The sequence below is a fragment of the Perognathus longimembris genome, chromosome 13, assembly GCF_023159225.1.
Source record: "Perognathus longimembris pacificus isolate PPM17 chromosome 13, ASM2315922v1, whole genome shotgun sequence".
NCBI lineage: Eukaryota > Metazoa > Chordata > Mammalia > Rodentia > Heteromyidae > Perognathus > Perognathus longimembris.
Window position 1 is genome coordinate 62,746,322 of NC_063173.1, and position 19,334 is coordinate 62,765,655.

Genomic DNA, 19,334 nt, shown 5'->3' on the forward strand with positions numbered 1-19,334 from the left:
GGCGGAGGCGGCGGGCCGGCTGCTGTGCCCAGCGGCGGCAGCAGGATGGAGGGCGGGTCCGCAGCAGCGGCCGGTCAGCCAGTGTCCGCACGGAGCAGAGGATGGCCTCGTGGAGGTGACATGTTAACTTTTCGGGATAATTCCTGGTATCAGAGCGGAAACAAGCGACGTCGTCAGAGACAGGCAGAGACAGAAACCGAGAGAGAGAAAAGAGAGCCGGGCCGCCCGGGCCGCGCCCAGCGCGCGCTCTCCTTTCCCCCGGCTGGAGGCCGTGTCCGAGCGGCGGCTGTGGCCGGAGCGCGCTGGGCGGCGGTGGCCACGGTCGGGGCTGCGCCCGGGAGGGACTAGGGGCTAAGGCTGCTCGCGGCGGGCGGCGGGCGGCCCCGTCCCGGCCACGTCCTTGCCCCCCGGGCCCTCGGTGTCCCGTCCGGGGCCGGCGGCCGCGGAGTCGCCCGAGGGGCCGTGGGCACTCCGCTTGGCCGGTGCGCTGGGGGCCTGGGCCGCCTGCCCGTTCTTCTCGTCTGAAAAAAGTTGTTTAATTACGTCAAAGAAGTTACTCAATGGGCTGCCTGGGTACACAGAACAGAAGACAAAGAGAGAGAAGGAAGAGGGGGAGGAAGAGGAGAGAGAACAAACAAACAAATGAACGGAGGGGGCCTCGACGAGAGAAAGAAATCCAGATGAGGTTTGAGATGGGTGCAGAGCGGGAGCGGCAGGCAGCAAGCGGGACGGGCAGGCGGCAGGCGGCAGGGGGGCGTCCTCGTGCCAGGGCAGCACCGACGCTGGGCCCCCCCCACTCGGCTGTCATGGGGACCCGGGGCAGGCGGAGACGCCCTCCTCCCTCCACAGGCCTGCCCCCGGCGGCTGTGCCTCCCCGCCAGGCCCCCGCCGCGGGCCGGCTCACTCCAGTCCTGGAGGCGGCAGCCACGGACCAAGACTCCCGAGGCCCCCAGGGCCGACGTGGGGCTGCCGCGGGCTCCCCACGCCCGCTCGGGGAGGGACGGCCGGAGCCACGCCCCGCGGACCACAGACGAGGCGCGCCTGCCACGCCTCCGGGACAGCCAGAGCTCAGCCCCGGGCCCGCATGGACGGCGGCAGCGGACGGATGGATGGAGGGACAGGTGCGCAGATGGAGGGGTGGGCGGATGGATAGATGGACAGGCATGGCGGGCAGGTGGGGGGACTGGGGACAGGTAGCCAGGTCTGGGTTCCTGGTCCTGGAAGGCAGGAAGAATGGGGCAAAACTGGAATGACCAACCCTCGTGGGGCAGGTGCCCGCTTCAACTCCACTCCCAGTCCAAACCCCAGTACCGGAAAAGAAAACCTCCGGACAGAAGCCTCCACTTCTCACTATGGCCTCCACCTACGCCAGAGCGCGGCAGCCCCTCCCCGTCCCGAAGCGCCTCCTCTCCCTGCCAGGGACCTGGGCAGTGCCTTCCTGTAGCCCTCGCTGGCCCTTCCTGCCCTACGCCGGGGCTCCCTCCGGAGCAGGTCCTGGCTGTGGGCTAGGCAGAGACTGCCAGGAAGGGGGGACGATGGAGGCTGCCCTGGGCAGCAGATGGGGGTGGCGGGTGGCCAGGCGCCTGTGCGCACACAGGGGACCGGGGCAGCCGGCCAGGGGAGGCTGCGGGGACGGCAGGCGGTGCAGGCCCAGGTGCCAGGTGAGCGCGGGGATTCTTACCACATTTGGAAAGCCGCCCCGTCATCATCTCCATACAGTTAGTGGTGTCTGGAGCACAGAGTGGAGAGAGGAGGGAGGGAGAGAGTGAAAAAGGCGGCCCCCTCCATGCTCAGGACGCCCGGCGAGCCGGGAAGGCGGAGCCGGCCGGGGGCGGGGCTTGGCACAGGCCCCAGGAGGGGCGGGGTCGGGCCGGAGGCCCGGGTGAGGCCCGGTCCCGAGGCTGGGGCGCCGCCCCGGGCTGCGACCCACGCCCGGCGTCCGCCAGCGCAGACAGGCCCGCGGGCCCGCGCACGCGGCCGGCGCCCCTAGTGGGCTTGGCCGTGGAGACCGCGGCCGCCCGCCGGCCCCCGCCGGCCCCTTCCTGGCCCCACGCCTGCTGGACGTCGGCGTGTCGGGGCTGGCAGAGGCCCCGCCTGGGGGCGGGCTGGGCCCGCGTTCTGAGGCGCTGCGGGGGGCGAGGCACCTGCACCCGACCCGTGTCCCGCGGGTGAGGAGGCCCACGGGGGCTCGACCTCAGGGAGCCCTGCGGGACCGGGGGTCCCCCGGGGAACGGACAGGGCTGCGAGTGGGCACCCGGCGGGCCAGGCCCGCAGGGCGGAGGCACCACGGGGCCTTCCCGGGCCGCGCTGGGCCGACGCCACCCCCGGGACCCGGCACGGGTCTGGTGCGGCGGAACCCCTGGCGGGCAGGGCACGCGGGCCCCGGCCCCGCGGGAGCCCCCGGGGGCGGGGCTGCAGCTCGGGGCACCGCCGGGGCTCCCGCCTGCGCGCCCGCCACAGCGCTGCGGCGGCTCCTCGGCCTCCGCTCTCCTCGGCTCTAAGCCGGAGGCCCGGGCCGGCCAGAGGGCGCAGGAGGCCCCGCGGCCCCGCCTCCGCCCCCCGCCCGCCCCGCCCCCGGGCGCCCAGGGCGCCGCCGCGGGCGATGGGATGAGGATGGAATGAGGATGGGGATGAGTGGACGGGGCCTCCCGGACCCTGCGCACGCACGGGCCACCTGGCGGGCCCTCCGGCCGCCCTCGGCGTCCCCCAGACGCCTCAGCCCCAGGCACACCTGCCGCCGGCGCACCCCCGGGCGCGGGCTCCCCGCGGGCCCCGGCAGCGTCCCGAGCGCCCCGGCTCGGGCCGTTTCTAGGCTGGGGGAAGGCCGAGGGTGGTCGGGAACCACAGGGAAGGGGGGAGCCCCGGCCCTCGTGGGGTGCCGCAGGGGAGGCCTGAGGGGCGGGCCTTGGTTCCTACTCCCTAGCCTGCCCAGGCGGCCCCCGCGTCCGGCCGCCTCGGTGCCGGGCCCGCCGGGCTGTCCGGGACCAGGACAGTGGGGCAGGCGGCGCCCCCCTCCGGGCCAGCCCGGCTCTCGCCGGAGGCCCTGCCCACGGCCCCTCCCGCCCCGGCGGCGGGCCGGGCGCCTTACCTGCCAGCGTCAGAGGCTACTCTCGTAGCTGGTGGCCACCTTCTGGCCCTTAAGCCCAGCGCCCCAGCTTAGTCCTGGCGCTGGCGGGGGAGGTTCTACGGTGGACAAGAGGTGCCTTTCAGTGTGCTGCCGCCCGCGGCACCGGGGAAGAACCCTGCTCCCTGCGGGCGGCACCCAGCCGAGGCGCTGGGAGCCGCGCTCGGTCCTCGCACCGCCCGTCCGCGCAGCGCCGCCGGACCCCACTCGCGAGCCACAGGCCTCACGGCGCACCCCGCACCTCACCTGACAAGTGCTGGGCGGAGGGCTGGTCGTGGGTGCTCAGCAGCTGGGCCTGGATGGTCTCCACCACCCTCTTGAAGCGGCGGCTGGGGCCTGTCGGAGAAAGGGGCGTCAGGGGCCAGGGGGGGCCTGGGGGCGGGGCTGAGGGATGGGGGCGGGGCTGAGGCTCAGGGCGGGGCTGAGGCTGAGGGCGGGGCTGAGGGCTCAGGGCTGGGGGCGGGGCTGAGGACTGAGGGTGGGGTTGGGGGCGGGGCTGAGGTATGAGGGCGGGGCTGGGGGCGGGTCTGAGGGTGGGGATGAGGGCGGGGCTGATGGCTCAGGGCTGGGACTGAGGGTGGGCTGGGGCCTGGGGCGGGGCTGAGGTATGGGTGGGCTGGGGCCTGGGGCGGGGCTGAGGGCGGGGCTGAGGGCGGGGTTGAGGGCAGGGCTGGGGCCTGAGGGCAGGGCTGGGGCCTGGGGTGGGGCTGAGGGCAGGGCTGGGGCCTGAGGGCGGGGCTGAGGACTGAGGGCGGGGCTGAGGACTGAGGGTGGGCTGGGGCCTGGGGTGGGGCTGAGGGCGGGTCTGGGGCCTGGGGCGGGGCTGAGGACTGAGGGTGGGCTGGGGCCTGGGGTGGGGCTGAGGGCGGGGCTGTGGTATGAGGGCAGGGCTGTGGTATGAGGGCGGGGCTGGGGCTTGAGGACGGGCTGGGGCCTGGGGCGGGGCTGAGGGCAGGGCTGGGGCCTGAGGGCGGGGCTGAGGACTGAGGGCGGGGCTGAGGACTGAGGGTGGGCTGGGGCCTGGGGTGGGGCTGAGGGCGGGTCTGGGGCCTGGGGTGGGGCTGAGGGCGGGGCTGTGGTATGAGGGCAGGGCTGTGGTATGAGGGCGGGGCTGGGGCTTGAGGACGGGCTGGGGCCTGGGGCGGGGCTGAGGGCGGGTCTGGGGGCTGAGGGCGGGTCTGGGGCCTGGGGCGGGGCTGAGGGCAGGGCTGTGGTATGAGGGCGGGGCTGGGGCCTGGGGCGGGGCTGAGGGCAGGGCTGTGGTATGAGGGCGGGGCTGGGGCCTGAGGGCGGGTCTGGGGCCCGGGGCGGGGCTGAGGGCTCCGGGGCGGGGCTGGGGCCTAGGGCGGGGCTGGGGGCTCCGGGCCATGGCTCACCGGAGAGCAGCGTGAAGGTGACGGAGTAGATGCCATTCTCCTTCTGGGCCTCGCCGCCCTCAGTGTAGGTGATGTCCACCTGGAACTTGACTGGCTTCTGGAACACGGCCGGGCCCCCGGTGGCCTTGTACTCGGCCCGGAAGCTCGTCTGGGAGATGACACTGTGGCTGAGGCTGGGGATCTGCAGGGTGAGGCCGTGTCAGCCCGGAGGCACCCAGCCCCGGCCCCGGTCCTCCCGCCCTCCTCAGATGGGCGGCGCCAGCGCGGGGGCGCGGGGCTCCCGGCAGAGGCGGCAGGAGGGCCGGGAGCACCAAGCTGGGGCAGTGGGCGAGGCCTCCCTCGGGGTGCGGGACGCGAGGCCGGCACACCCGAGTCCCGCGACTGCCCAGGGGGCAGGTCTGCGGCGCCAGGCCCGGGCTGGGAGCGGCCTGGCAGCAGAGGCGCTCACCCAGCATGGAGGACAAACGAGGCCCGGGCTGACCCCAGGCTGGCCTGGCGACTCAGAGCGAGGGCGAGCGATGCCAGGAGGCCCGGCGGGGCCGGGTGTCTGTGGCTAACCCAAGCACTGACGGCGCCCGGTGCTCCCCCCCCCCCCCCCCCCGGGCCCCGGCAGGCTTCGCAGCTGTGCTCAACCTCAGGGCGCTCCTCCTCTGTGCCCCGGGCAGTGGTTTGAGAGGCCCCAGGGCAGAAGGCCCAACAGGACACGGGCCCCTGTGGGTACAACAGGTCGAGAGTGCTTGTGTGCAACAAGATAGGGAGCTGTGTACAGCAGGGCAGGGAAACCTGTGGTCCAACAGGACAGGGTGCTTGTGTATAACAGAGAGGCTGTGGTTACCACAGGACAGCGAGGCCTGGGGGTACAAAAGAAAGGGGCCCCAGTGGGTACAGCAGGACAGGGAGCTTGTGTACAACAGGACGGGGGAGCCCGTGGGCACAATAGGACAGGGTGCCTGAGGATACAACAGAACAGGGGCACCTGTGTACAACAGGGCAGGCACAGCTGTGGGTACAACAGGCCACGGGCCCCTGGGTGTACAACAGGACACGGGCCCCTGGGTGTACAACAGGACACGGGCCCCTGGGTGTACAACAGGACACGGGCCCCTGGGTGTACAACAGAATTGGGGCCCCTGTGTGTACAACAGGACACGGGCCCCTGTGGGTACACCAGGACACGGGCCCCTGTGTGTATAACAGGACAAAGACCCCTGTGGGTACAACAGGACACGGGCCCCGGTGTGTACAACAGGACACGGGCCCCGGTGTGTACAACAGAACAAAGGCCCCGGTGTGTACAACAGGACACGGGCCCCGGTGTGTACAACAGAACAAAGGCCCCGGTGTGTACAACAGGACACGGGCCCCGGTGTGTACAACAGGACACGGGCCCCGGTGTGTACAACAGGACACGGGCCCCTGTGTGTACAACAGGACACGGGCCCCGGTGTGTACAACAGGACACGGGCCCCGGTGTGTACAACAGGACACGGGCCCCTGTGTGTACAACAGGACACGGGCCCCGGTGTGTACAACAGGACACAGGCACCCTGTTTTGGGAGGTGGCCCAGGGGTAACCAGCTAGCGCTGTACCACATGTCAGCATATTGAGGTCCTGGGGGGGTGGGGAGCAAGGCTGGGGGGGCCGGGGCCAGCACAGGGCAGAGTGGGGCTCACAGGGGGACTGGCCCCTAGGGTCTCAGGGAACTCATATGCTGGCAAGTCCCTTGGCCCTCGTCTCTGAGGGTCTTACTGCTCTTCAGAACCCAAAACATGAAATCCCCCCAAGCCCTAGGCCTGGCCCCTCACAGGCCACTGGCCTCCCCAGGCATGTGGGGTGGGGGGCGGCCAGCCATGAGATAAAGGAACCAACAGGAGCACTGGGGGTCGCGCCTGTAATTGTAGCTACGTAAGAGGCTGAGATTTGAGGATCACTCTTCAATGGCAGCCCAGGAAGGAAAGTCCATGAGACCCTTACCTCCAGTTACCTAGTAAAAAGCCCAAAGTGGAATTGTGGCTTGTTGGGGTCAGCTGCACCTTTAAGGGGCCACGGCTGACCTTAGCCTGTCCCTTCTCTTCCGTGGCTCATGCGGTAGAGCCCTAGTCTTGAGCAATAAAGCTCAGACACAGTGCCCAGGCCCTGAGTTCAAGACTCAGGATGTCCACACAGCAGCAGCAGCACACAGGACATAAAGTCTGCCATCAGGATGTCCACTGAGGGTCAGCAGACCCTCCCCAGGTCCTTAGGACCATGGCCGAGCCCCACTCCCCTTTGGTCACAGGTGATGCCCCTGCTGGACCCAGTCTACCACGCCGCCCATCTGTGGGCGGCACTGCAGCCTGCAGGCAAAGGCCCCGTGCTGAACTCCAGTACCCGCTGTCCTCGTGGTGTGCAGGGGCCACGCGGGGGGACCCCCCCCGGCTCCCTCCCCCGTGGCCTCACCGATAGAAAGGCGTGCACGATGTCAGCCTTGATGGAGCTCAGGGGCTTGTCCTTGATGACTGCAAAGATCTGCTCTTCCTTCTCCAGGTTGATGAAGTTCCCAAACCAGGACTTCTTGGCCAGCCTGGGCAGGGCAGAGAATGTAAGGACCTGGGTGCCTTGTCTGGCCACTCCGGCCACCTTCCAGGACTTGCTCTAGGACAGGCTGGCTCTCCTGCACCCTGACCTAGCCACACGACCCTAACTCTAGCCCTAACTCACCACAACCCTAACAACACTAACTCCAAACCCTCACCCCACCCCAGCCCCAACCCTAGCCCGCTCATTGTCCCAGCCCTTCCCGCTGTCCAGACTGGCCTCTGCCCCCCAACGCCCGGCTAGGGGGAAGGGAAGGCCCCGGCACTGTCCATCTGTTTTAGGTTCCTAAATTTTAGAGTTGCCTGCTCTGCCCTTTCTTGGTAGAAGTGACCCGAGCCTCGTTTATGAGCATAGACGAGATAGATGTAGAGAACGAGGCCATGTGTCCCTCCCCCCCAAGCTGGTGGAGCCCCACCCTGTGAAACGGAGGACCCTCACAGACCCCCAGGGTCAGCGAGGAAGGGCCTCCCCGGAGCCCCTCCCAGCCCCAAAGGGAACCGGACACCGTGTAACCCCAGCCCTGATACGGGATTTGCTTTCCTAGGTTGACAACATGTTCTCAGCTCGACAGAACATGGCTAGAGCCAGTCTGCCACTGCCCCCTGCTGCCCACGAGGTGGAGGCCCCTGGCACACAGGGCCCTGCGCTGTCTCCTCAGTCTGTGCCCTTGGGCTTGCTGGAGCCCAGCCCCTGCAGAGGCCGGAAACGCCGCCTGCCAGCCAGCCGCGCACAGCAGATGCCGCCGCGGAGCCAGCGCGAGGCCCGCCCGTCCCGGGAGGGGTGCAGCCCGCCCTCCTCTCCTACGCCACAGGGCGGAGGGGCGGGTGCTGCCGCTCGCTGAGGGTGCGAACGGCATCCACTGAAACCTCAATCTGGGATTTTGGAAAGGAGTTCACGCCCAGCCCAACCCGAGACCCCCACAGCCCGGTGGGCTCGGCTGGTAGCCTTTACACCTGGAAGCAGAAAGCCCAGGGAGGCCACCGTCACTGTCAGGGCCGCTCCGGAGACAAAACGACACTGCGCTTGGCGGGTGCTGTCACCCAGCCAAGCAGCCTCCTTGCTGCCCCCAACAGCCACAGCATCGATGCCAGCAGAGGCCCAGCAATCAGCCGCAGCCACAGTGTGTGCACACAATCATGATCCAGGTGCAGCGCAGTGTGTGCACAGTCAGGATCCAGGTGCAGCGCAGTGTGTGCACACAATCAGGATCCAGGTGCAGTGCAGTGTGTATACACAATCGGGATCCAGGTGCAGTGCAGTGTGTGCACAGTCAGGATCCAGGTGCAGCGCAGTGTGTGCAGAGTCAAGATCCAGGTGCAGCGCAGTGTGTGCACAGTCAGGATCCAGGTGCAGCGCAGTGTGTGCACAGTCAGGATCCAGGTGCAGCGCATTGTGTCCACACAATCGGGATCCAGGTGCAGCGCAGTGTGTGTACACAATCAGGATCCAGGTGCAGCGCAGTGTGTGCACACAATCAGGATCCAGGTGCAGCTACAGAGTGCACACACAATCAGGACCCAGGTGCAGTGCAGTGTGTGCACACAATCGGGATCCAGGTGCAGCTGCAGTGTGCACACAATCAGGATCCAGGTGCAGCTACAGTGTGCACACACAATCAGGACCCGGGTGCAGTGCAGTGTGCACACACAATCGGGATCCAGGTGCAGTGCAGTGTGTATACACAATCGGGATCCAGGTGCAGCGCAGTGTGCGCACATAATCAGGATCCAGGTGAAGCCGCAGTGTGTGCACACAATCAGGATCCAGGTGAAGCCGCAGTGTGTGCACACAATCAGGATCCAGGTGAAGCTGCAGTGTGTGCACACAATCAGGATCCAGGTGAAGCCGCAGTGTGTGCACACAATCAGGAGCCAGGTGAAGCCACAGTGTGTGCACACAATCAGGAGCCAAGTGAAGCCGCAGTGTGTGCACAGTCAGGATCCAGGTGAAGCCACAGTGTGTGCACACAATCAGGATCCAGGTGCAGCTGCAGTGTGCACACAATCAGGATCCAGGTGCAGCTACAGTGTGCACACACAATCAGGACCCAGGTGCAGTGCAGTGTGCACACACAATCGGGATCCAGGTGAAGCCGCACTGTGTGCACAGTCAGGATCCAGGTGAAGCCGCAGTGTGTGCACACAATCAGGATCCAGGTGAAGCTGCAGTGTGTGCACACAATCAGGAGCCAGGTGAAGCTGCAGTGTGTGCACACAATCAGGATCCAGGTGCAGTGCAATGTGTACACACAATCAGGATCCAGGTGAAGCCGCAGTGTGTGCACAGTCAGGATCCAGGTGAAGCCGCAGTGTGTGCACACAATCAGGATCCAGGTGAAGCTGCAGTGTGTGCACACAATCAGGAGCCAGGTGAAGCTGCAGTGTGTGCACACAATCAGGATCCAGGTGCAGTGCAATGTGTACACACAATCAGGATCCAGGTGAAGCTGCAGTGTGTGCACACAATCAGGAGCCAGGTGAAGCTGCAGTGTGTGCACACAATTGGGATCCAGGTGTCGTGCAGTGTGTGCACAGTCAGGATCCAGGTGCAGCGCAGTGTGTGCACAGTCAGGATCCAGGTGCAGCTGCAGTGTGTGCACACAGTCAGGATCCAGGTGCAGCTGCAGTATGTGCACACAGTCAGGATCCAGGTGCAGCTGCAGTGTGCACACACAATCGGGATCCAGGTGCAGTGCAGTGTGTGCACACAATCAGGATCCAGGTGCAGTGTAGTGTGTGTACACAATCAGGATCCAGGTGCAGTGCAGTGTGTGCAATCAGGGTGCAGGTGAAGCACAGTGTGTACACACAATCAGGATCCAGGTGCAGTGCAGTGTGCACACAATTGGAATCCAGGTGTCGTGCAGTGTGTGCACACAATCAGGATCCAGGTGAAGCCGCAGTGTGCACAGTCAGGATCCAGGTGCAGTGCAGTGTGTGCACACAATCAGGATCCACCAATCACTCATCCACATGGTTCAGAGCCAGAGATGCACAGAGAGAGGCCCGGCACAGGAGGGAGTGGCCCCATGCTCCTTGTCGGTGCCTTCTGGGGTCAGAGATGGCAGCTTAGGCCCGGGGTGGGCGCAAGGCTCTGTGCCGGGCAGTGCCCACTCGGACCCAAGGCTTGGCGAGGAATTTTCCGGGCTGGGCAATTGCCTTTTCCATGTCTCTTTCTGGAGCCACTGGGTCCCCGTGGCCGGCTTGTGCACTCGGCTCCTAGCGGGGTCCCGGGCTTCTGCTGCCCAGCGCCAAAGCTGTGCGAAGCTCCTGGCTGGAGGCCGTCACCCCTGCCCCCCATGCTCACGTCAGGTCCCTGCCCAGTGACACACTGGGCAGTTCTGGAAACCAGGGACGATTTCCTATCAGACCCCCCGGGCTTCCTGCACTTTGGGACCCCGCGTGCCCCCAGAAAGCCTGGTCGCCCATAAGTGGCAATGTGGCCCTTGGCGGGGCGCCAGTGTCCACGTGGCGGGACCCCGGGCCTGGCCGGAGCTGTGGGGGTGTGGATGGATGAGCACTGAGGGGGCGATGGCCCTTAGGGAGCCCTGCCAATCCGCTGAAGGCCTGGGAGCAGCACACACCAGCCCGGAGGCCACCCTGACACCGCACGCGACAGGCACGTGGGTCCTGACGAGACCCCGTCCACCCTCCCGCTGGGACCACAGTCTAGGGGTGCGGGCAGCAGGAGGTCCTCCACCCTCCACCCAGGGCAGCAGGCTTGAAGGTGATGCTGCCGAGGTTCTGGGCCACTGTGTACATGCAGGCCTTGGTGGGGACAGGGCCTTTGGTGGGGTGCAGCCCCTTGGTGGGGTGCAGGCCCTTGGTGGGGTGCAGGCCCTTGGTGGGGACAGGGCCCTTGGTGGGGTGCAGCCCCTTGGTGGGGACAGGGCCCTTGGTGGGGTGCAGCCCCTTGGTGGGGTGCAGGCCCTTGGTGGGGACAGGCCCTTGGTGGGGTGCAGGCCTTTGGTGGGGTGCAGCCCCTTGGTGGGGTGCAGGCCCTTGGTGGGGTGCAGCCCCTTGGTGGGGACAGGCCCTTGGTGGGGACAGGGCCCTTGGTGGGGTGCAGGCCCTTGGTGGGGTGCAGCCCCTTGGTGGGGACAGGGCCTTTGGTGGAGACAGACCCTTGGTGGGGTGCAGCCCCTTGGTGGGGTGCAGGCCCTTGGTGGGGTGCAGGGCCTTGGTGGGGTGCAGCCCCTTGGTGGGGACAGGGCCCTTGGTGGGGTACAGCCCCTTGGTGGGGTGCAGGCCCTTGGTGGGGACAGGGCCCTTGGTGGCGTGCAGGCCCTTGGTGGGGTGCAGCCCCTTGGTGGGGACAGGGCCCTTGATGGGGTACAGCCCCTTGGTGGGGTGCAGGCCCTTGGAGGGGACAGGGCCTTGGTGGGGTGCAGCCCCTTGGTGGGGTGCAGGCCCTTGGTGGGGACAGGGCCCTTGGTGGGGTGCAGCCCCTTGGTGGGGTGCAGGCCCTTGGTGGGGACAGGGCCCATGGTGGGGTGCAGCCCCTTGGAGGGGACAGGGCCTTGGTGGGGTGCAGCCCCTTGGTGGGGTGCAGGCCCTTGGTAGGGTGCAGCCCCTTGGTGGGGACAGGGCCCTTGGTGGGGTGCAGCCCCTTGGTGGGGCAGACCCTTGGTGGGGTGCAGCCCCTTGGTGGGGTGCAGGCCCTTGGTGGGGTGCAGGCCCTTGGTGGGGACAGGCCCTTGGTGGGGTGCAGCCCCTTGGTGTGGTACAGGCCTTGGTGGGGTACAGGCCTTGGTGGGGACAGGGCCCTTGGTGGGTGCAGGCCCTTGGTGGGGTGCAGCCCCTTGGTGGGGACAGGGCCCTTGGTGGGGTGCAGCCCCTTAGTGGGGACAGGGCCCTTGGTGGGGTACAGCCCCTTGGTGGGGTGCAGGCCCTTGGTGGGGTGCAGCCCCTTGGTGGGGTGCAGGCCCTTGGTGGGGACAGGGCCCTTGGTGGAGTGCAGCCCCTTGTTGGGGTGCAGGCCCTTGGTGGGGTACAGCCCCTTGGTGGGGACAGGGCCCTTGGTGGGGTGCAGCCCCTTGGTGGGGTGCAGGCCCTTGGTGGGGACAGGGCCTTGGTGGGGTGCAGCCCCTTGGTGGGGTGCAGGCCCTTGGTGGGGTGCAGCCCCTTGGTGGGGACAGGGCCCTTGGTGGGGTGCAGCCCCTTGGTGGGGTGCAGCCCCTTGGTGGGTGCAGGCCCTTGGTGGGGTGCAGGCCCTTGGTGGGGACAGGCCCTTGGTGGGGTGCAGCCCCTTGGTGGGGTACAGGCCTTGGTGGGGTGCAGGCCCTTGGTGGGTGCAGGCCCTTGGTGGGGTGCAGCCCCTTGGTGGGGTACAGCCCCTTGGTGGGGTGCAGCCCCTTGGTGGGGTGCAGCCCCTTGGTGGGTGCAGGCCCTTGGTGGGGTGCAGGCCCTTGGTGGGGTGCAGCCCCTTGGTGGGTGCAGGCCCTTGGTGGGGACAGGGCCCTTGGTGGGGTGCAGGCCCTTGGTGGGGTGTAGCCCCTTGGTGGGGACAGGGCCCTTGGTGGGGTGCAGGCCCTTGGTGGGGTGCAGCCCCTTGGTGGGGTGCAGGCCCTTGGTGGGGACAGGCCCTCAAAGGGTCTTATCCAGCTCCCTCAAGTAACTTGGCCTCTTTTTCTACTTTTCGAAACAAAAGTAGGGTAGTTACACGTCTGTGTGCACAACGTGGTGGAAGGAGAAAGGAGCCTGGTCGGCCAAGGTGGGTGACGCCCACAAGCCGAGCGTCTGGGAGGGGAGCCTGCCCGTCTATAGCATGAGGCCAGCCTAGGCAGCAAGGGAACACGCTCTCATCTCAACCCGCACGGCAGACCTGGCCATGGCGGGAGCCCCGCGGGAGGCCCAAGGGGAGGGAGTGGGGGCCGAGGCCAGCCCGGTGACGCACCAGGCTCTGTCTGTCTGCACGCTCCTGACGCACCTGCCTTGTGTGCATGAAGCACCAGGTTCAAACCCCGGGATCACCAGCGAAACAACCGTGTTTCCTGGGCCCAGAACCTCAGGATGAGCTAGTGTGAAACCCAGGGGGGGCGGAGGCTGTGGCCTGGGCGGGGTCTAGCTGTCCCCCGGGGGACCCTGGCTGAGAGCAGGTGGCACCATCATGGCCTTTCACCTTGCTCGGCCTGCGACCGGCCCTACGCTCTTCGCAGGAGGCCACGTGGCTGCAGCCGGGCCTCGGCTCTCTGCAGGTCTGCAAGGCTTCCGTGTTTTCTTAGGTGCAAACGCAGACACCCACAACAGAGGCCGCAGCCGAGGGCCCAGGGGCTGGGACCCACAGGGCATTCCCACCCCTGGACACCCCCTACCCCGGGAGCCAGGGTCTGCAGGCGGGTGCGGCGCTACCCGCCCAGCCCGTGAGCTGAGCGCTCAGGAGGCCCGGGGCTGGGCCTGCTGCCGTCAGACCCACCTCTGCCCACACCGCCCCCCTGCGCCGGAGTTCCTTCTGGGCCCTGGGTCTCACAGCTGCTCTGTTCCAGTTTCTCCTTGAGACTCCAACTTCCCTACCGTCCTCGGGGGCCCTCAGAAGTGCAGCGCACCCCCGTTGCCTTTAGTGGGCCTCAGCCCTCCCTGGCTCCGTGGCTCCGAGCGAGGCGGAGCCCCCCCGGCCATGTAGCCGGGCACCCCTGTAGACCAGGCGAGGCTGCTTAGAGGGGGGACCGATGGCCACAAGCCAAGGCCTCAGGTGGTGGCTTCCGGTCACGGCAAGGGTCCTCAAGCCCCCCCCCCCCCCCAGCCCAGACAGCAGGCACCTGAGCAGAGCTACTTACTCTGGAGAGGACTCGGGGGTCAGGTTGGACATTTCCTCGGGCGTTGGAACTGTGGGAGAGAGGCGGGAGGGAAGTCAGGGGCCCGGGGACGGCTCCGTCCTCCCACCGGGCAGAGCTTCGGGGTCCCCCAGCCCCACCCGGGCAGGGAGCGTCGTCCGGTTGCTAGTGCTGAAGCTCGGCTAGCCCAGACCCGGCCGGGCAGAGACGCACCCTGGGTGCTGCGGGCCAGGCCGCCCCGCGCAGGCCGAGTCCCGGGGCCCGCGGCCGTCTCACAGGCCTGGCCAGACGTGGCCGCTGCGGCCAGGCCGCCCCGCGCAGGCCGAGTGCCGGGGCCCGCCCGGCCGTCTCACAGGCCTGGCCAGACGTGGCCGCCGCCCGAGCGTCCGAGGAGGGTGGCTGGCTCCGGGCGGGGGGCCGGCGGGCCCCGCGGCCTGGGGCGCGGCAGGGCCCGTGCCGTGCCCCGCGCTGGTGCTGACCTTGCAGTTTCCGGCGGTGGAAACGAGGCGAGCCCAGGAAGCTGTTCTTGATGGAGTTGAGCCGGGTCCGCCAGGGCACCCCTCCGACGCTGGGGCTGGACGGCGGCGTGGGGTTGGGCGTGCCCGCCGGGCTCTCCTTTGGCGTGTGGACGGGCGTCCCCTTGGGGGTAGGGAGGGGGCTACCCCTGGGTGAGGGGTGAGGGGTCACCTGTATGGCGGGGACAGATTTGGCGTTTGGTTCGGCCCCGGCGAGCGGGAGCCGGGTGGTGGCTGGCAGGGTCGGGGGGCCGGGGACCGGGGCCGGCTGGGAGCCCGGGCCGGCGCCAGGAGGCCGGGCCTGGGGGCAGGCCGGCGGCGGGTGGGACCTGGCGCCCTGGAGCGGCCTGTCGGTCAGCTTGGCCTTGCACGGCAAAGTCTGGGTCTTGGGGTCGGGCCGCGGGGCGGCCTGCGGAGGGAGGAGGCGTCCGGGCCGCGGGGCGCTCCGACAAGCTTCGGGCTCCACGGAGGCGGCCGGGGGGCAGGCCACGCGAGGGGGGGCGGGGGGCAGAGGGGGCAGGACAAACTTTCTAACAGGCTACGGGGATGCAGAGAACGAGCAAGCGAGCGGAGTGACCGTGCAGCCCCCCCCCCCCCCGCATGCACACACGGAAGCCGGGGGCGGGAAGGCACAGGAGCAGGGCCCCAGGCGGGACCCGAGGGCGGGGGGCGGCCAGAGGGCGGGGATGCCACAAAAGAAAACGGGGGACACACAAGAAAACAAACACAGAACAGAAGTGCAGTTAGCGAGAGCAGCCTGAGCGGCGGAGCGGCGGCCGGAGCCTGCGTCTGGGGTTCACGGGGGCCCCGCCCCTCCCGACCTGCGCACGCCGTCGCGTGGGCCCCCCGTGGGCTGGACGGGGAGGGGGCGTCACTCACCCGAGGGCTGCTGAGAGGGCTCGTGGAGAGGCCGGAGGAGGCGCCGCTGATGGACCGGGACCTGGGGTGCAGAGCAGAGGGGTGGCGTGTGGGTGGGCGGGGGTCCCGGGCGCCCCACGCGGCCCTCGAGACCTCTGTGTCTGACCGGCGCCTGGGCTCGCGGAGCCTGTGATCTGTCCACCACGCCCGGGAGGGCCCCGAGAGGCACGGCGGTGCAGGGGTCACGCCGTGACCTCGTCCGCCCGCGCCCACGTGCCGCTGGGCTGGGCGGGCCCCGCCTCCCCCCCAGGAGCCGCCGCCTGCCCCTTGGACTCGCCCCGCACCAGGTACCAAGGGGCCCTGGCGAAGGCCCGAGGGTGCGCGGGCAGATGGGCGGGTGAGGGCCGGGCGGGCGGGCGGTCTGTGGCTGGACCCGGCCCCCCCACCCCCCCGCCGAGCCCCGGGCTGGCTCCACTTCCTGCCCCTCGTGCCCGCGGCGGAGCCACCACAGTGCCCGTGGGCCACGGCCGGGCACCCGCCCGACCCCTCCACGTCCACAGAGAGCGTCGGGGCTGCCCTCGGCCCGCCTCCCGACCAATCCTGGGGACAGCCACTGGCTTGGGGTGCCCGCCAGGACCCGGGAGGTGCTGCCCTGCGGGGCGGGGCCACGCCTTCCCTGAGCCACAGGAGTGGACACAGCTGCCTGCCCACCCGCGGGCAGCAGAGCCCACCCTGCTCAGGGGCGGCACCCCAGGGTGCCACAGGAGCAAAGGGGACAGGAAAGGATCAAAGGCCACCCCGTTCCGCCCCCGGCTGCCGGCTGTCAGCTCCCTGGCACGCACACAGCCTGGCTCCTGGGGCGGGGAGGCCCCGGCGTGGCCCCTGGCTGGACCCCGGGCACTCGTAGGTGGGGCCACGTAGCAATGGGCTCTGCGTCTTCCCATCTGGCTGCGAAGGCCCCTGGACGCAGCGACCCCCGTGCCCAGCACAGAGCAGCCTGACTAGGGAGGCACCCAGGGCAGAACCAGGGCTAGGATCGGGGGTGGGGGCAGCCATGCTGGCGGCGGCAGACACAGACGAGCAAGACCCGGGGCCCGGGGCCCACGGTGCGGCCACGGCACGTGTCTGGGCACGGGGGAAGCAGGGAGAAGCAGCGGGGGAGCAAGGCGCCGCGCCCGGCGGCTCCTCTGGCTTCGAGCTCACCCCGAGCTCACGGTGTGCACCAGGGGAAAGACAGCGCCAGCCCCGGGCACCACCAGGGCGGGATGGGGAAGGCGGGGCGGTGGCAGCGGAGGCTCCGGGCAGCACGGGGCTCCTCCGAGCGGGGGACTGAGCATCAGCCAGCCAGTGCTCCCGGGGGAGGGGGAGCAGCCCCGCCCATCCCCCCCCCCCGGGCCCTGCTGCCACCTGCTGCCCCTGCGTGGGGCACAAGACACAGATCCACTCCGACTCTGGCTAACTAGCCCTAGCCTGGACCAGCACTGCCCACCGCTCAGAGGGGCCAGCAGGGGGCAGGAGGCCCGCAGCCACGGCTGGGTGTCTGTTACGTAAGCAAGGATGGCGAGGCCCGTGCCGGGCCCGTGGGAGCAGGCTCTAGCCGCGGCCCAGCTCCTCTGCCCTGCGGGTGGTTCCATGCCCTGGGAGGAGGGGCGGCAGCCCCCGCAGCCCGGCCCGGCTGCCGGGCCGGCCTCTGCCTGCCAGGCCCGCTTTGGCCCGCCTGGCTCAGGCTGGGGCTGGGGGGGCAGGGCGACGGGCAAGGTGTATACCTGTCTTCTTTGCTGAATTGGGGATGGGCTTCAGCGATATCCAGGCTTTTACTGAACACTGCTTTACTACAGCAGGAACAAAGCGAGAAAACAGAGTTACTGCCGTGGCCCACGCGCACGGGTCAGCCGCCGGGCCCGCTGCCCCCCAGCCTCACCGGCAGGGCCTCCCCGGCTCCGCCAGCGCGGCCCACAGGCCCGCGCGGGGACCCTGCGCGGGGACGGGGCGAGGGCGCGGCGGGCCCTGCACTGGGGCTCTGCGGGCGAGGCGGCCGGCCGGGCCCGGGGGGCGCCAACCCCACCTGCAGGCCCGCCAGGCCCAGCGAGGGCCGGGGAAGAAGGGGCCAAGCCGGAAGCGGAAGCGGAAGCGGAGGCGGAAGCAGGCTGGGATGTGCCGAGACAGGGGGCTTTCCAGCGGCCCGGGGGGGGGGGGCTGCCCCACAGCAGCAAGCAGGGCAGAAGCTGGGGATCCCACACAGGCCACGTGGGCGAGAAAGGGGAGCACTGGCCCACACAGGCCACGTGGCCAGGGAGGGGGAGCACTGGCCCACACAGGCCACGTAGGCGGGAAGGGGGAGCACGGGAACACACAGGCCACGTGGGCGGGAAGGGGGAGCACGGGAACACACAGGCCACGTGGCCAGGGAGGGGGAGCACTGGCCCACACAGGCCATGTGGGCAAGAAAGGGGAGCACTGGCCCACACAGGCCACATGGGCGAGAAAGGGGAGCACTGGCCCACACAGGCCACGTGGCCAGGGAGGGGGAGCACAGGAACACGCAGGCCACGTGGCCAGGGAGGGGGAGCACTGGCCCACACAGGCCACGTGGGCGAGAAAGGGGAGCACGGGAACACACAGGCCACGTGGGCGGGAAGGGAAGCACTGGCCCACACAGGCCACGTGGGCGGGAAGGGGGAGCACGGGAACACACAGGCCACATGGGCAGGAAGGGGGAGCACGGGAACACGCAGGCCACATGGGCGGGAGGGAGAGCTAGGGCCCACAGAGGCCATGTGGGCAGGAAGGGGGGCAAAGGAACACACAGGCCACGTGGGCAGGAAGGGGGAGCATGGGCCCACACAGGCCATGTGGGAGGGAAGCAAGAGCACTGGCCCACACAGGCCACGTGGGTAGGAAAGTGGAACACCAGCCCACCGAGGCCACGTGAGCAGGAAGCGAGAGCACAGGCTCACGCAGGCCACGTGGGCAGGAAGCAAGAGCACTGACCCACACAGGCCACGTGGGCGGGAAGGGGGAGCACTGGCTCACACAGGCCACGTGGGCAGGAAGGGAGAGCTAGGGCCCACACAGGCCACGTGGGTGGGAAGGGGGAGCCCTGGCTCACACAGGCCACGTGGATGGGAAAGTGGAACACCAGCCCACCTAGGCCACGTGAGCAGGAAGCGAGAGCACTGGCTCACAGGCCACGTGGGCACGAAGGGGGTGCACCGGCCCACGCAGGCCACGTGGGCAGGAAGAGAGGGCATGGCCCCCTGCAGGCCTCAGCCCGCCCTGTGGGGCGGGTAGAGGGAGGTGAGGCTGGAGGCAGGCGTGTGGGCCGGGGGAGGGCAGCCCTGCCGAGGCAAGGCGCAGTCACCAGGAAGAAGGCATCGGAGCAGGGTCTGGGTGATAGGACAGCCATCGGGGGCCCTTGCTGCCCCGCCCCGCGCCGGGACCAAGTGAGCAACCGGGGCTAGTGAATGAGAAGAGGCCCAAGGGCTGGGAGCCCAGGGCGGAAGCCGGGCCAGCCTCGCTCTCCGCACAGGGCCGGGAGCCAGCGGGCCGGGGCCACGAGCAGGCCAGGCCAGGCCTGGGCAGCATCACCTTGATGGACACCCAGCCGCCTGTGGCTCCCAGTTTCTGGCTAATTCCTCGGGGTCAGGCACCCGCACCCAGCTCCCAGCAGGACGGGGCAGGGGGCGCTGGGATGAGATCATCGGTAGCTGGGGCTGCCGGAACTTGCCAGGCTCCAGGCCGGTCCCAGACGGCCGAGACACCCAGCCCCCGGGGAAAAGACGGGGCTCCCTCAAAGGCTGAATTCAGCAGCACGATCTGAGAAGGCCACCCACAGCCCTCCTGCCCCCCGGGAGTGCCCTTCCCTCTCCAGGGGTCCTGCTGGGACAGCCTGGGCCTGCTCACCATTCCTGCCTAAATCATGGCTGTGGGCCGCTAGGAGGCAGCAGATGGGCAGTGGGGGAGCAACCGGGCGGTGGCTCTGTTCACAGCTGGACCGGATCACAGCCTAGTCCAGGGCAATCCAGTTCTGCTCAGTCCAGTCCAGTTCAAACTAATCCAGTCCAGTTCAGGCTACGCCAGTTCAGTCCGGCCCAGCCCAGTTTATAACCAC

The 19,334-nt window shown here is 69.0% G+C and overlaps 1 protein-coding gene across 5 annotated transcripts in view; it reads right to left on the reverse strand.

The window, feature by feature from the left end:
• Nucleotides 1-19,334, reverse strand: part of Brsk2 (BR serine/threonine kinase 2) — a 56,592-nt gene continuing 37,258 nt past the window's right edge. Inside the window, exons 13-20 of one of the 5 annotated variants that reach the window (XM_048359340.1) lie at nt 15,245-15,305; nt 14,330-14,537; nt 13,854-13,902; nt 6,941-7,064; nt 4,501-4,681; nt 3,371-3,460; nt 1,682-1,729; nt 1-143 (exon numbers count right to left, since the gene is read on the reverse strand). In XM_048359340.1, the coding sequence (XP_048215297.1) occupies nt 124-143; nt 1,682-1,729; nt 3,371-3,460; nt 4,501-4,681; nt 6,941-7,064; nt 13,854-13,902; nt 14,330-14,537; nt 15,245-15,305 (781 nt within the window). In that variant the 3' untranslated portion in view covers nt 1-123. Of the gene's footprint in view, nt 144-351; nt 570-1,681; nt 1,730-3,370; nt 3,461-4,500; nt 4,682-6,940; nt 7,065-13,853; nt 13,903-14,329; nt 14,538-15,244; nt 15,306-16,989; nt 17,056-19,334 lie in introns of those variants that run through there. The other 4 variants (XM_048359339.1, XM_048359338.1, XM_048359337.1 and 1 more) reach the window with 4 other exon arrangements.